General features: G+C 45.2%; 2 protein-coding genes across 5 annotated transcripts in view; one reads left to right on the top strand and one right to left on the bottom strand.

Moving 5' to 3' along the window:
- The first annotated feature begins 5,383 nt into the window (after window positions 1-5,383).
- Window positions 5,384-7,943, top strand: LOC115155836 (nuclear receptor subfamily 0 group B member 1). Its single transcript, XM_029702815.1, has 2 exons — window positions 5,384-6,348; window positions 6,922-7,943. Exons 1-2 carry the CDS (start codon window positions 5,673-5,675, stop codon window positions 7,161-7,163), a joined length of 918 nt encoding a protein of 305 aa, XP_029558675.1. The 5' UTR covers window positions 5,384-5,672; the 3' UTR covers window positions 7,164-7,943.
- A 3,222-nt stretch (window positions 7,944-11,165) lies between these two features.
- LOC115155834 (interleukin-1 receptor accessory protein-like 1) overlaps window positions 11,166-16,739 on the bottom strand; it is a 333,713-nt gene continuing 328,139 nt past the window's right edge. For 2 of the 4 annotated variants that reach the window (XM_029702809.1, XM_029702810.1), the window contains exons 10-12: window positions 15,817-15,987; window positions 14,079-14,123; window positions 11,166-13,472 (exon numbers count right to left, since the gene is read on the bottom strand). In XM_029702809.1, the coding sequence (XP_029558669.1) occupies window positions 12,748-13,472; window positions 14,079-14,123; window positions 15,817-15,987 (941 nt within the window). In that variant the 3' untranslated portion in view covers window positions 11,166-12,747. The remainder of the gene's footprint in view (window positions 13,473-14,078; window positions 14,124-15,816; window positions 15,988-16,739) is intronic. The other 2 variants (XM_029702811.1, XM_029702812.1) reach the window with 1 other exon arrangement.

Here is a 16,739-nt window from a genome sequence, read left to right as displayed (position 1 = left end):
AAATGTCCTCTGGTCTGATGAAACAAAAATAGAACTGTTTGGCCACAATGACCATCGTTATGTTTGGAGGAAAAAGGGGGAGGCTTGCGAGCCGAAGAACACCATCCCAACCGTGAAGCACAGGGGTGGCAGCATCATGTTGTGGGGGTGCTTTGCTGCAGGAGGGACAGGTGCACTTCACAAAATACATGGCATCACGAGGGAGGAAAATTATGTGGATATATTGAGGCAACATCTCAAGACATCAGTCAGGAAGTTAAAGCTTGGTTGCAAATGGGTCTTCCAAATGGACAATGACCCCAAGCCTACTTTCAAAGTTGTGGCAAAATGGCTTAAGGACAACAAAGTCAAGGTATTGGAGTGGCCATCACAAAGCCCTGACCTCAATCCTATAAAACATGTGTGGGCAGAACTGAAAAAGTGTGTGTGAGCAAGGAGGCCTACAAACCTGACTCAGTTACACCAGCTCTGTCAGGAGGAATGGGCCAAAAGTCACCCAACATATTGTGGGAAGCTTGTGGAAGGCTACCTGAAACGTTTGACCCAAGTTAAACAATTTAAAGGCAATGCTACACTCAATTAGTATTTGGTATGAAAACTTCTGACCCACTGGGAATGTGATGAAAGAAACAAAAGCTGAAATAAATCATTCTCTCTGCTATTATTATGACATTTCACATTCTTAAAATAAAGTGGTGGTCCTAACTGACCTAAGACAGGGAATTTTTACTAGGATTAAATGTCAAGAATTGTGACAAACTGAGTTTAAATGTATTTGGTTAAGGTGAATGTAAACTTCCGACTTCAACTGTACGTGTATGTCTGACAGATTTTGATAATTGAATGGATGATTTTGATGACAGCTCACACCATGAAATAATGTTTAGAAGATGTGAAGAGTATGACAATTTCACCTAGAGTCAACTCATAAGTTTTGATCAGCAAGCCAAGTGCATAAAGTTATTGTGCAAATTGTAGACAATTGTACTTACTCTTTTGCACAATTGTACTTACTCTTGTCACGCTCTGACCTAGGAGAGCTGTGTTTTCTCTGTTTAGCTAGGTCAGGGTGTGATAGGTGGGTGGGCATTCTGTTTTCTATGTTTTGGCCGGGTATGGTTTCCAATTAGAGGCAGCTGTCTATCGTTGTCTCTGATTGGAAGCCATACTTAGGCAGCCTGTTTTTCCCTTTGTTTTCGTGGGATCTTGTTTTTGTGCAGCTGTGTGTGAGCAGCCCCAGAACGTCACGTTTGTTTCAGTTTTCACCTGTTTTCTTGTTTTATTCGAGTTCACAAATAAAAGCTGTGGAAGTACCGGCACGCTGCGCCTTGGCTAATTTATGACAGGGAATACGAAGATAGCACACGTGACAACTCTTTTGCACGCAATTTGCTTAAATGAATAACAAATTCAAATCTGGTGTGAACAAGAAACTAATTGTTCAGAGATTTGAACTTATTGTTTTGAAAATAATAATTCTCATTCCAGAATTGAGCCAAAGCAATTAAGGAAAACTGTAAGAGGATGAAAGAAGTGGAAAGGGAGGTACGAGGCCTGAGTTCTCTTCCATCCTCATTGCCATTAACAAAGTAAAAAGCAGAAGAAAATAAGTTTATGAAAGAATGAGAACAAGAAATAATGTATCCTTGAATGATGTATTACCTGAGTTAGTAAGTACAGTAGAGGAGAGGTGAAGCAAGGAGAGGAGAGGAGAATAGAGAGGTGAAGCAAGGAGAGGAGAGGAGAATAGAGAGGTGAAGCAAGGAGAGGAGAGGAGAATAGAGAGGTGAAGCAATGAGAAGTGAAGAGAAGTAAAGCAAGGAGAGGAGAGGCGAGGGAGACAGCCTTTGCTTCGGCTGTTTATCCCTGCTCGACCTTGGGTATTAAAGTGAAGAATATCTATTTTCTTGCTGATGTAAATCAATAGCAACCCATTCTCTCTCTGAACAATGTTTTGACAGTGCTGTGAAAGTTTTTCATCCTGTCTTGTGTCCTTGGTGCTGTCCTTGGAGCACGCCGAGTAGACTGAGGTCCCACTCCCGTTACTTTATGAATACGGCTAGGAACTCAATGCCAGTCTTTTGTCAATGCCATCCTTTATTAACATTATACTTAGGTAGTGTGGAAGTCTTTGTTCAGGCCCTCCCTTGAACTAACACATGTGCTAACACACTATGTCAAGGCTCACATGCACTCACAAGAGAGGCAAGTAGGATTAGTTTAGCGGGTTTTAGGCATTAAACCTTTTCTGTACTCTTCATGCCTTTTTCTCCGACCTCTTTTCCTATACTTGTTGCGCCCTACGTGTCTTTCTCTCTGTCCTTCTCTTTTCTCTCTCTCTCTTTTTCGTTCTCTCCCTCTCTTCAGTAGTCAGTAGTCTTGTACTGTGATATACAATCTGAGAGAAAAACATTCATTCTCCCTGAATCTTGCCTCCCCCTCCTCCTTTACCTTGCCCTCCCATGCCCCTTCCTCCAGGTTAGTCCCCCCCCCCACACTTCCCCGGTGACAGATGCGCGGGGAGCGTTGAATTATGATGAGTCATGACATCATAATTCATGCGTTCCCGTTTTCACGGTTAAATCAATAACAGTGTGTCCGACTCAAGGTTTGCGGCCGGCCTTCACAGCGCTGCTCTCCATCCTCTTTTCTCATAGAAAATCAGATAAATTCTCCCTAAAATAATTAAGCCTTCAGGTCCGTCTCTGGCTTACTTTTTTACCGCTAGCGGCTGATTAACAGTGCAGTAAGGGAGTCAAGGTAAAACAGAATAGAGCACAGGACTGATTCTTTGTCTCTCTCGCTCTCTCACAGACAAACACATATGCACACACATTCACATGTTTGTTTTCCTATTCTTGTGGGGACCAAACAATTGCTTCCCATTCAAAATCCTGCTTTCCCTAACCCTTAACTTAACCCCAAACTCTAAGCCTAAAATAGTGTTATTTCCTTGTGGGGACCGGCAAAATGCCCCCATTTGTCCGAATTTTCTTTGTTGTACTATCCTCGTAAGGACTCCCCAGAAGGATAGTAAAACCAAAAGCGCACACATGGATCATTTTGTATCTTTTGGGATACCGTTGTGTCTCAAAAGAACTGGATAGGCTGATCTATCCCCTCCCCTCCCTCACTTTTTGTGCTTTCCCTTTCCTGCACAGGCTATTTTATCATTACTGAAGAGGTGATGCTGCTTAAAGGTGCAGACAAACTGCATTACATGAGGTTTGACATAAACCAACATGATGTATTATGCTTAATAATGGAATGACCTTACTATTCATCTTGCTGGAGAGCGAGAGATCACCGCTAACAACTTAGGCTATGTTGCAAATAAGGGAAAGGGTCAGTTGTGCAACTGAAAAGTGTCTTTGCATTTAACCCAACCCCTCTGAATCAGAGAGGTGCTGCCATAATCACATCCACAGCACCTGGGGAACAGTGGGTTAACTGCCTTGCTCAGTGGCAGAAGAACAGATTCTTACCTTGTCAGCTCAGAGATTTGATCCAGCAACCTTTCAGTTATTGTCCCAACGCTCTAACCGCTAGGCTACCTGCCACCCACAAATAAGTGCCTGTCATGTTCCCCTGAATCCTACTAACGTTTACAGTTGGTGGCATCAGCCCATGATTTGGTCAGTAATCATCTTATAACGTATTTCATAGTGTCCAAACTTTTAACTGGTACTGTACATCTTTATGTGCACTAACTATTATCATAGGCTAATTCATTTGGGGTTCAACACCTGAGGAAGTGGAAACAGTAAATGTAATGTCCTAAAAATACTTTGCAGTTGTAGGCTACTACTCATGAGACCTATAGGTCTACTCGGAATGGCCGGTGCGCATGTCGCGAGCCGCTCCATATTTAAGCCATATCATATCTTGGTTGTAGAGTAGTTGCTATTAAGCTAAATATTGAGAGTTGAGAAAAAAATGTTTAAAAAATACCTACAGACAGCTGAGACCCTACTTACTCTCTTAGACAGGGACAAGGGGACGCTTCCAAAGCTGTGTTTTTCCAGCAATATAATTTTGAAATGTTATACGATCAGAACAGATTTTTCTCTGGAGCACAAGGGGGAGAGGAGAGTGGCTCGCTCACCACAGCCAAACAAGCACGGGAGCAAGGCAGACACATTCATTACAGGAATCATGAGGATAATACGCTTTACTCTATGACCAAATCATGGTTGTAGCCACCTCAAAAATAGGACGTTTTAAGTGAGGTGACAATGTAGAATGTGCTCTTTCGACGTTAATAGGCACCCTTTTTCTTTTTTTGGCTGTCTTTAATTTTTTATTGAACCTTTATTTAACTAAGCAAGTCAGTTAAGAACAAATTCCTATTTACAATGACGGCCTACCCCTGCCAAACCCTCCCCTAACAACGCTGAGCCAATTGTGCGCTGCCCTATGGGACTCCCGATCACACCCAGTTGTGATACAGCCCGGGATCAAACCAGGGTCTGTAGTGACGCCTGTAGCACTGAAATGCAGTGCCTTAGACCGCTGCCCCACTCGGGAGCCCTAACTGATGACAGAGTCGGAGCAGGTCTCTTTACTGATGCAGCGTTTGACTTTGAATGTGAGTTTTTGGGAACTCAGCACAGCCTTTCAGAAAACTGGGCCTACCTGCCCTCCAGGACACCTACAGCACCCAATATCACAAGAAGGCAAAAAGATAATCAAGGACAACAACCACCCGAGCCACTGCCTGTTCACCCCGCTACCATCCAGAAGGCGACGTCAGTACAGGTGCCTCAAAGCTTGGACCGAGAGACTGAAAAACAGCTTCTATCTCAAGGCCATCAGACTGTTAAACAGCTCCCAACATACAGACTCAAATCTCTGGCCACTTTAATAAATGTAATAAATGGATTTAATAAAGGTATCACTAGTCACTTTAAATAACGCCACTTTAATAAATGTAATAAATGGATTAATGAAGGTATCACTACTCACTTTAAACAACACTTCTTTAATAATGTCTACATATCCTACACTACTCATCTCATATGTATATACTGTATTCTATACCATCTACTGCATCTTGCTATGCCGCACGGCCATCGCTCATCCATATATTTATATGTACATATTCTTATTCATCCCTTCACAATTGTGTGTATAAGGGAGTTGTTGTGAATTTGTTAGATTACTTGTTAGATATTACTGCATTGTCGGAACTAGAAGCACAAGCATTTCGCTACACTCGCATTAACATCTGTTAACAATGTGTATGTGACCAATAAAATTAGATTTTATTTGGCCGCTGCCCACTGTATAATAGAGAAATTGTGCATTTAAAAAAAAATGTTTCTTATCATGGGCCCTTTTGCATTCTTTTTTTATTCAAAATTATTTTTGTGTGTCCATTTCGACCAGCCCACGAAACTAAACAAATGTTCAGCCCAACTGGCATTTGCCAGTATTGCTAGATGGCCAATCCGCCCCTGGTGGGAGGCGTCTCAGAGGAGGAATATGTTCAAGTTTAAACAAGTTCTCAAAGCAGGAGGTCAGACGGGAGCTAATATAAATGTGCTGCCGTTTGCGCGGGGGTAACAGGGGCCAAGAAAACATATCCCTCTCTATCTAGCTCTGACCTCCAACTCTTCAAAGCGCCTGACAGTCACACGGAGCAGCACCCGATGTAGCGCGCGCCACGTGCCATGGCCACTCGCGAGGGCTGCCACTGTCCCGGCGCCGGGGGGCAAAACAATAATAACAGCATCCTGTACCATATACTGAAGAACGACAGACTCACGACCATCGAGGAACAACAAACAACACCAAAACCACAACAACACCAACACCAACAGCATCGCTGGCACAGGGTCTCCTCCTCTTCCTCCTCTTCTTCCTCTTCGTCGCGGCTTGAGCTAAGGCAACAACAGGCATGCTCGTGCGGCTCCTCACGGCGAAGGGGGTCTCTCCGGTCCCCGCAGGTTACCTGCAAAGCCGCATCGGCGGTCCTCGTGAAGACTCTGCGGTTCGTGAAGAACGTGCCGTGTTTCCGCGAGCTGCCGGAGGATGACCAGCTGCTGCTCGTTCGGAACTGCTGGGCGCCGCTCCTCGTGCTGGGCTTCGCACAGGACCGGGTAGACTTCGAGACCACTGAGACTGCAGAGCCCAGCATGTTGCAACGGATCCTGACTGGTGGCTCTGGCAGCCAGAGCGGCTTAACGGACAGACAGTGTGACCCGCTGCTGGAGCAGAGCACGGAAACTCCTGGGGTCTCTCTCGCGGATATCCAGGGCATCAAAGCGTTCCTGAAGAAGTGTTGGGGTTTGGACATCAGTACCAAGGAGTATGCCTACATCAAAGGAGCGGTGCTATTCAACTCAGGTGAGCAGGATGCTTCAAAACGCGCCTATTTTTCTCACGAATCATTCATTGTGTCTGTACTGGAGCGCGTGTAATTATCCTATCTCCAATTTTATACATTTAATAATTTAGCACTGTCTCTCGTTTAAAAAAATGGCAAAGCAGTTTCACAAGAAACAAACAGCACTGATTATTCAGGAAGACCCTGAGTAATTTCGTGCTTAATGACCAATTGCTACATAGGAAACTAATTTTACATCTGGTATACCAAAATACATCTGGTATACCAATACACATAATCACCATTATTAGGCAACTAATTCCCTGCATCTATTGCAAAGGAAGTATGTAGGCCTAGAGCTTATGGTATGATTGCTTTAGGGTTTAGGAGATATATATATCCTTCCATATCTGGAGACTTCAGAGACCTTGCCAAAGGGCCTTGTGAGATATTTGGAGGTTATTTGGTAAGTAAGCTGTTGACAAGCAACCTGTTTACCATAGTGACCCGGGCTCCTTCAACAACCCAAAGTTTCTTTAAACAATGATTATGTTTTTCTGCCCCCCCCCTCTCCTCCCCTCCTTTCTCCCCAGATCTCCCAGGTTTGCGCTACCTCCACTACATCCAGTCACTGCGGCGCGAGGCTCACCAGGCGCTCAACGAGCACGTGAAGCTGATCCACCGGGACGACACCACACGCTTCGCCAAACTGCTCATCACCCTGTCCATGCTGAGGGCCATCAGCCCCCCCGTGGTCGCACAGCTCTTCTTCAAGCCCGTCATCGGAGCTGTCAACATGGAGGATGTCCTACTGGAGATGTTCTATGGGAAGTAGATGCTTTCCATGGTCTCGTCCAGAAACAACCCTTAGATATGCACTTCTAGCCCCTACCCCCTAGAAACTTAACCCTGCCCCTAGCCCAGGGTTTCCCAAACACAGTCCTGGGGCCCCCCCTGGGTGCATGTTTTGGTTTATGTCCTAGCACTACACAGCTGATTCAAATAATCAACTAATCAGGCTTTGACCATTTGAATCAGCTTTGTAGTGTTAGGGCAAAAACCAAAACGTGCACCCCTGGAGTTCCCGAGGACTGAGTTTGGGAAACGCTGCCCTAGCCCTTACCCCCACTTCCCCTAGCTCCTTATCCCTACCTCCTAGCCCCTACCCGCTACATACTTCATGTAGATCTGACATTATTGTATAGAAATAAGCAATACGGCAGCTCCACTCTGCCCTCTGGTAGGCTATAAAGGAACAGTTTTGCTGTTACATCTATCCAATCCTCAGATCAACACCTGTGGGGTTGGTTCTGGACTGGACCTTTCTATCTAAAGGACAGACAAACAGAATGTAAATCTAACTAACTGTTAACCAACCGTTAGATCTGAATGGACCGTTGAACAGAAGGATAGACAAAGGATGAGATTTGTTTGTTTTGTTAAAGATGTTTTGAACACTGTGGTGGGTGAAGAACAGTCGGGGCAAAGGGGTGTGTGTTTTGGGATGGGGAGGGGTGAAGGAAAGGATACGGACCAAGAAGAGCTGCTGATCGGACTCGATAACTTATTTCTTTTTACATAAAATTATTTTTCTATAATAAAAGTATTCTCTGAACTGCTTTGCCATGCTTGTGTCAGGAGAGTGGTGCTCTGACTGTCACTTTGGAGATCAGAAAGGCCCCTGGACACTGATCTAAGGTCAGCTTTGTGTTTTACCCCTAATTGTTAAGGTTTGGGATAAACTGATCCTAGATCTGTGCCTTAGGGCAAGTTCTACCCAGAGAGATCGTATAACCCAATGTTCCTTTATCAGTAACTATGGTTCTGAATAAACGTTGATATCTGTTCATAGTTCACAGTTCGCTGATCCAACATATGATCTTTGACATTGGTCTGAATTAAAGATCACTTGTGGGAGCAGCAAACAGTGAACAGACATTCCCTCTTTCCTACAATTGTTCTTTTCTGTCCAGGTAGGACTTTTTCTAAGTCATCTAAAATGGACTATTGTCCTGCTTAATACAAAGATGGATTCACATCTCACCACACATATTGATGCTCATTCTCTGATTTCCAAACTCAATAGATTTTTCCTGTGTCTCTGTCTGAGGCAATAGGTGATTGTTGGTGTGCAATTGAGATACAGTAAATTCATTAATCATGCTGCACTTAGCTCTGAGTGTTATTGTATCCACTGTAGGATCCTCACAACACTGGTAAGAGACAGCAATGGACTGTTAAGACCACAAGAGGGCACTGTTTAATCACATTTCACTGATTGTGTCGCTTTCACACTCACACACACTTTAGGGCAGGCACAGGTGTGCAGAATATAACTTAAGGAAATTACCTGCAGAGTTAGATTGCCTCCAATTCTCTCCAAATCCCATCATTACTGGCCGGATATGCAACAAACGGGAATGCTACTGGCCAAGATATGCAGGAGGATCAGGGGGGGTGGGGAGAGCTACACGTCTCAGAGACACAAAACATAGTCACACAGTGGTCTAAGGAACCCATCACAGATACAATCTGGTCCACATACATGGGGAAATTACAGAGTTGTAGAAAGTCTCTGCTAGAGTAAGAGAAGATCTCTGCTTCCGGCTCTGTTTTCTCTAGGAACCATGAATCTTCCTGCTGCTGTTGCTGTACTGTAGGACTGCGTGTGTGTGACAGTTGAGGAGCAGGGAAGCAATGAAGCATGGAGACACAAGACGGTCAGGCGCTCTGAGCAGTCAGAACAGCAACTCACCCGTGTGCAACCACGCATCGCAACCAAGGGCTGAGGGTGTGTGTGTTTGTGTGCGACTGTGTGTGGGGAGGTAGGCGGAGTAGCGTTACGACAAGAAGACCACAACAGATGCCATGGAGCTGGCGGCGGGAGGAGTGTGAGCAGTTACCATGACGATGAGGGATTGGGGAACCTGTGGGTGGACCCCCAGCCCCCACCCCTGCCCCCCATCAGGCTCTATCCCTTTAAACTGGTGTAGACCTGAAATGAAGGTGTAAGATGATAGTAGCTCCACTTTGCCCTCTGATAGGCCAGACACTCCCCCATTCCCCTCCACACACATTAAATATGTTGATGTACATATTTATGTCTCTATCTCTCCTCCATCCTCTCCATAGGGGCCTATTTTCTTTCAAATTAAGCCCCTAATTGCTTAGGATAATAAAGAGCCTATTAATCCTGTGTCTAGTAATAAAAAGCCAGCTGTCAGGCAGGAGGCTGCCAGACGACAAACACACACACACACACACACACACACACACACACACACACACACACACACACACACACACACACACACACACACACACACACACACACACACACACACAGACACACACACAGCTATATCACTGATGCCTGCCACCATGGTGTGTGGGAGAGAGAGAGATAGAGACAGAGAGAGAGATGTGTGTGTATTCAAGCCAGCCTGCCACACTTACTGGCCATATTACTGATTCGTGCCACCACTGTGCGTGTGCGTGTGCACGTATCATTGTCTCATTGAACCATTGCTAATTCACTATGCACCAGCAGGTGGCAGTGTTTGACTGTGTTTAACGTCCACACCTGTAGAAATCCACTTTTTTTGAGCTGAAAGACGATGGCCAAAGCTTACCCATGATGTTGCACAACGATTTAAGTCATCGTTTTAGTCAAAGTATGATTTATTTGGGCTTGAAGTGACAAATCTGAACTGCCCAATTCGGGCAATTCTGTGTGAATGTGGTGTCTTTTCCTATGATATGACAAATTATTTTCAGCCTACGTTTCGTTTCAGGGCTGGGTTTTATTTGAATGTTACCACCCATCAGTATGGCATAGTTTATTAATCAGAAACAGCTGCAAAGATATTAATCTTTGTGAATGTGTTGAGCCAAACAGCCTTGTGTCCTCTTGGCCCCTGAGTCACGGAGCAGATAAAACAGTTTTTCACTTCCTCTTGATTTCTTAACCAGAAAATCATCATAATCCATTTACATTTATTTTTGAGCAAGTCTGTATTAAAAATATATTTTACCGTTTTACAAATGCTATAATTGCGTGATATGATAGCATTTGGCAAACCCACTCCCCCCATTGCCCCAAGATGAGTGGTTTTGTCACTAAGGTTTTGCTTCACTACACGCTCCATTGCTTTGATTGGTGTAACGTTAGCTAGAAACCACAAGTGTCTATCTGGATAAGGAGAAAATGGGAAAGAAAGTTCAAGGAACTTATAGTTAGTTACAGGTTATTTGCGCCGTGCATGATCATGAGCTAAATCATTGTAGCCTATCATTTCACTTCCCCTGTGAGAACTATGAGCACGGGCTGACTTGGTTTTTCATCTTATTCTTTCTAACTATTTATATGGCGGATTTGCGGCTTCAATTTATGGAAGATGCCTTAACATTGGAAGTCAAAGATAGGCCAGTGGCTTCCCTCTGTGGCAAAGTTTTCCTTAAATCAATGCTTATGACAAATCCAGCTCCAGAAGCAGCCATAGAGCCAGCTGCCTAATCTTAAAAAACATTAGCTAGCTAGATAAGGTTAGCATGCTAGCTAGCTACACTGACAGCTGTCAGTGCCTGTTGATGTTTATCAACTCCACATGGAAATTCCCATACCCAATTAATTAATATGTATCAGTAGCCTTCGTCAATCTTCGGAGGCGCAACCTAAACGTTCATTTCATTTCTAGGACAGGAAACAACCTCCTCTGGGGGGGTGTAATTCTTTTATCATAATCTGTTCATAAAGCCTACCTACAGCACTACTTACACTTCTGACTTTTGGACCATGGAAGACTGTGTAAAATAGACAGAACATAAATGAAACAAGAGGAGATCAACGTTTTTAATGTGCAGTGAGAAAGTAAGGGCAACTGATAAGTATGATTGTGTTTCTATAAAGATAGACATTTCTTTCCAAGTGAAAATCGTGTTTATATATATATATATTTATATAAATATCTATATCATATATAGAATACATATCTATTTGCTATGCATACTCAGAAATTACACCTTCAAATATAATTTAAAAAACTTATTCCAAAGCACAAACCTACACTTCTTTCTTTAAACATGACCTATCCTATGGATTAAAAACAAAGGATTCTCAGGATGGAAAGAATACTTCAACAACTCAACCAAAACATTGAAAATGCATTTACTTTTGGAATCTAAGAATGTTTTCATGAGGGTCTCAACATCCATCTTGTTGTCTTAACAAACCATGACCCATATAGCAAAGTAGTGTACAAAACCTGCATTACACACACTGCATACCTCCCCCTAAATGTCAGATGAAACGTAAATAAGTATGACTTCTCAAGCAAACTCTTTTTGTTATAAAAATATACTTATTTTTAAAATAATCTCCAGATTTTTTTTTAAGGTGAGGCATTTCACTATCACGCTAAAACAGCAAGGCTGTTTGTTTTTATAGAAAATATGAAACTCTGACTGACTGACAGACTGACTGGAGGACTAGCATGACTCCCGAACTTCTCCCCTTCCTCTGGCCCACAGGAAGTTACATCAACATCACCGGTAGATCCTCCTTCTTTTTGCATATTCTATGATTTTTTTAAAGAGTGTTTTTAAAACTAGATATACACCTTATACAGGTCAACAAAAATAAGATGTTGCTCCTTGAAGTAAAACGTTGCAATGTCCAAGCAATTCCCCAAAAGTGTAAAAAAAAAATAATATATATCTTAAACTACACAAAGTCAAGATAAAAAAACACAACAGCGCAGATACATGACATACTGGCTTTCTTCATAAGCATATATAAAAAAACAAAAACATTTTAACAAAGAAAAAACAGAAAAAATATAAATATATAAATCTGTGTGACAAGTTAAAGCAAAGTCTTAAAGTAGAGAAGGCAACACACATGATTGAATAAAAAACAACATATGAACAAAAAACAGGAAGACACTGATGCTACAAATAAATTGGAAATATATGTACAAGACCCTGTTTTCCTTTAGTGTGTGTGAGTGTTTGTGTGTGTGTGTTTGTGTGTGTGCAAGTGCAAGTGCACAAGTGCCAAAGTGTGTGGGTTCTTTCATTTTGTATTCACGAGTTCATGTTGATCAAACTCTGTTGTCTCTTGATCAAACAGTTTGTTGTTGTCAGTCTGAATCTTTAATCCACGGGTGAAGAACTTCTCCTCTGTGTACATGAGGGCCACGTTAAATCCAAACCTGACCCTGTCTTGCCTGTTGACAGGGGTCCATTCCAACCCAAACTCGTCACAATCTCTCAACTATAGCTACAGTAGCCAATCAGAACTGGCTCATAGAAGCGTGACTACGCCACCAAACCGATCCAAAGTGATCCAACCCAAACCAGACCAGACCAAACCAGGCCAGACCAAACCGCTAGTATCGCATGGTTCTATCCTGTCCCAGTCACCAGATGACGCTGGAGATGCTGGTCTCCCTGGGCAACAGCGGCAGCATGGCATGGTTAGTGTGCTCCTCCTCCAGACTGTGCTCGCGGCTCTTCCCCGCCGGCGGCCTCTGTCCGTTCAGCAGCGTCAGTGGGATGTTGCAGTAGGTGTGTTGGTTGCCTAGTGATGACAGCGGCGGAAGCGTGCCCCCCGGCGGCAGGTCGTACTCGTAGCTGCGGTAGTAGTGTTTCTGCCGCATGGTGGTGTGGTACGAGTTGTGGAAGGACGAGCGGAGCTCCGGGTGCGCCGTGGCCATGGCGGTGGAGGTGGCGGCTGCCATGGAGATGGCGGAGACGGTCTGAAGCTCGCCGAAGGGGCCCTGCTCGCTGACGTCCAGCGCTGGCTCGTGGCTCAGCATTGGCTCAGTGCGGCGGAAGGGCATCTCATACTGCAGCTGCTTCCAGAACTTGGAGCTGAGCTTGTTGCTCTTGGGGCCATGCCACTTGATGACGGTGAGGGTCTTGATGGTGTGTTTGAGGGCCTCCACCTCTTGGTAGTTCATGATGCCACGCAGCTCGGCACACTCGATCAGAATCACCTTGATCTCCCCGGTGACCAGCATGTTGCGGAGGCGTGTCTCCAGCTCGAAGATGCTCCACCCCCGCCGCACCACGTAGTTGGGTGTCATGACGATGATGAGGCGCTTGGATTGGTCCACACAGCGCGCCACGTCTTCGATGTAGGCTGGAGAGAGCGAGGGAGAGTGACAGAGAGAGAGGGGGATAAAGGGAGAGGAAGAAACGAATGCACTCAAAACACAATCAATCTTCTTGAAAGGGGAAACTCCAAACAGCTTAGATTCTATACAGTAGCATATTTACTATAACATGTTTTGTATTCAGGACATATTTGTTGTAACATGGTGGACAAGACACATATAACAGACCACTCATAATACACAGAGACAATGGATGGACAACTACAAGACATACAACACAGGACAGAGACAGCAGTCAGACAACAGTTTAGTGGTTAAACACACAGCCACAGTAACTACAGCTGTCCTTAGTCATATCAACTGTACCTATATTACTTTCTCATCTCTCTGAGGCTTTTTGGATCTGTGTGTGTCTGTGTGCAGTGGCATGTGTGTTTGTGTGTGTGTATGTGTTTGTGTGTGCATGTGTGCCTTGTGTTTGTGTGCTAGAGTGTGTATGTGTGTTCTGACTTCAAAGCTACGCTTTTGCTGTGTAAACTCTTAAAAACTGGATCCCCTAAGCTGCTCTTCTTGTCCAGGGAGGAAGTGCATCACAGTTGCTGACACAAGAGGAAGAGACTGAGGAAGTGTACCTCTAAGAAGTCTTGTGTCATCCTGGTAAAGCTCATTGGCCAGACCTAAACATAAACATGTCAACATTGAGACTCAGATCACAGGAGAACACACAGAGCACACAAACAGTAAAGAGGACTGTACATCCACTAGTATTTTATTTTTCAGACTTCATTTCTCTTTCTCTAACACACACACACACACACACACACACACACACACACACACACACACACACACACACACACACACACACACACACACACACACACACACACACACACACACAGCTATATCACTGATGCTGGAAGGGCTGGAACAATGTTTTAACAACTTCTTGTAGAACTCTGATGATGGACTAGATTCTCAATTCATCCAGTATTGAGAGTGTTACATTTAACACTGGTCCAGTGTCTATACGGGTCCACACTTTTCAGTGTTAAATTCACACATGTAAAGCCTTATTTGCATATTTCCCAGAGTACCTTGCTGTTCGAGTGAATTGTAGAGTAGAGGTCTTCACGGGTCCAATAGACCTGAAGTTCCAAGACACGCCTGGGACCCGAGCAGTCCGGGTCCTAAATTCAGATTTTTGTCTCTGATCTTGTTTGGGTATGATATAACTGACACGGGTCTCGGGTATGTGCAATTAAAATGTATTTTCCGTCTGGTTCCGATTGGACCCGTCTTCTGTTAATTTAATGTGTGGGGTGATGAGAACTGCGTGAGCCTGTTATCTGTGTCAGCTAATTGCAACTCTATAAAACATATAGCTTACAGTATATGAAAACAATTCAAGTAACACAGAGGTGGTTTGGGGCAAAATACTGAAGGTTGTTCTATAGGTGGTAACTATGGATATATTATTTAGAGTGTATTTGTTGCCCAAACTACACAGATACATACACAAGACAAGTGACAATGACAAGCAGCTAGAGTGAAAGTACAATAATCACTAACATGTACAACAGGTGAATAGGAAACAAACCACACAGGACTGTTACTGATGACATACTGACAGGGTAAAGAACAAGCACAATAACCACAATAACCGTACAAGCCACACAATTAGTGGACCTATTATCAAGTAACCACACACATCACCCCCTCAGCCTCCCCACCCCCACACACCCCCTCAGCCTCCCCACCCCCACACAGCCCATCAGCCTCTCCAGCCCCACACCCCCCAGCCTCCCCACCCCCTCAGCCTCCCCACCCCCACACACCCCCTCAGCCTCCCCACCCCCACACAGCCCCTCAGCCTCCCCACCCCCACACAGCCCCTCAGCCTCCCCACCCCCACACACCCCCTCAGCCTCCCCACCCACACACAGCCCCTCAGCCTCCCCACCGCCACACACCCCCTCAGCCTCCCCACCCCCACACAGCCCCTCAGCCTCCCCACCCCCACACACCCCATCAGCCTCTCCAGCCCCACACCCCCCAGCCTCCCCACCCCCACAGCCTCCCCACCCCCACACACCCTCCCTCAGCCTCCCCACCCCCACACACCCTCCCTCAGCCTCCCCACCCCCACACAGCCCCTCAGCCTCCCCACCCACACAACCCCAGACTCCCCACCCCCACAGCCTCCCCATCCCCACACACCACCTCAGTCCCTCAGCCTCCCCACCCCCACACACCCCCTCAGCCCCTCAGCCTCCCCACCCCCCCTCAGCCCCTCAGCCCCTCAGCCTCCCCACCCCCACACCCCCTCAGCCTCCCCACCTCTACACAGCCATCATTTGCACCACTTACTTCCCGTGGGGATGAGGTCTCTGTCTGGGATGAAGAGTTTGTATCCGTAGTGTTTCTCCAGGACGTCAGGGAGGATCTCCAGGGCAAAGCGCTCCTCCTCCTTGGTCTCCTGACTCCACTGGTCAGGGTCTACTTTAGTGTAGGACAGGTACGCATCATAGTCCTTATTATCTGCCAGAAACACACACGGTACACAATGTGTGGTGAAGCCTCTGCATCCCCAGGGATGAATGCAGGCTTGAACAGACACAGCAAATTGACATAATCATTATTATGTGAAAGTGAGAGAAAGAGAGAATTGTATTGCTAGGCACAATGAAAGAGCTGAGAGCTGCACTAGAAAGCCCGACTGTTGGATCAACAAAACAGTAGAGGAAGCAGAGGTGTGAAAAACAGAAGACCAACTTCGATTAGCTAACGGCTATCAGGACATCCTCTCAGATGTTGTGTCATCTCACACACACACACACACACACACACACACACACACACACACACACACACACACACACACACACACACACACACACACACACACACACACACACACACACACACACACACACCCACACACACACACACACACACACACACACACACACACACACACCTCCCCAGCAGGTAAACTCATTAGTGCACAGTGGTTTTCTGACCCTAATGGCTCTCCCATTATCCTACACGAGGGGAAATCCGGTAATCCGGAAACTTCCTTGATCCGCAAACCTGGCAGAGCATTCCCGCTAGCTGCTCAAAGGCTTCCCTTATTACACACAGGTAGGAGGCAGAGTACAGAGCATGAGAAGGGGAAAGAGAGAAGTAGGACGAGGATAGAGGGATCTGAGTCTGTAAGGAGCCCCTTGAATCCACTTCAATGACTAAAAAACAGAGCGAGAGAGAGTAGGAGAGGGAGAGAGAGAGAGAAA

The sequence above is a fragment of the Salmo trutta genome, chromosome 20 (genome assembly GCF_901001165.1).
Source record: "Salmo trutta chromosome 20, fSalTru1.1, whole genome shotgun sequence".
In the NCBI taxonomy this organism is placed as follows: Eukaryota; Metazoa; Chordata; class Actinopteri; order Salmoniformes; family Salmonidae; genus Salmo; species Salmo trutta.
This window is presented reverse-complemented; position numbering and strand designations above follow the sequence as displayed.

What these genes read in the sequence shown, in the direction of transcription:
- LOC115155836 (XM_029702815.1), top strand. Translation starts at nt 5,673, where the DNA reads ATGGCCACTCGCGAGGGCTGCCACTGTCCCGGCGCCGGGGGGCAAAAC. An exon ending in AGCGGTGCTATTCAACTCAG is followed by an intron (nt 6,349 to 6,921) that starts GTGAGCAGGATG and finishes CTTTCTCCCCAG; the next exon opens with ATCTCCCAGGTTTGCGCTAC.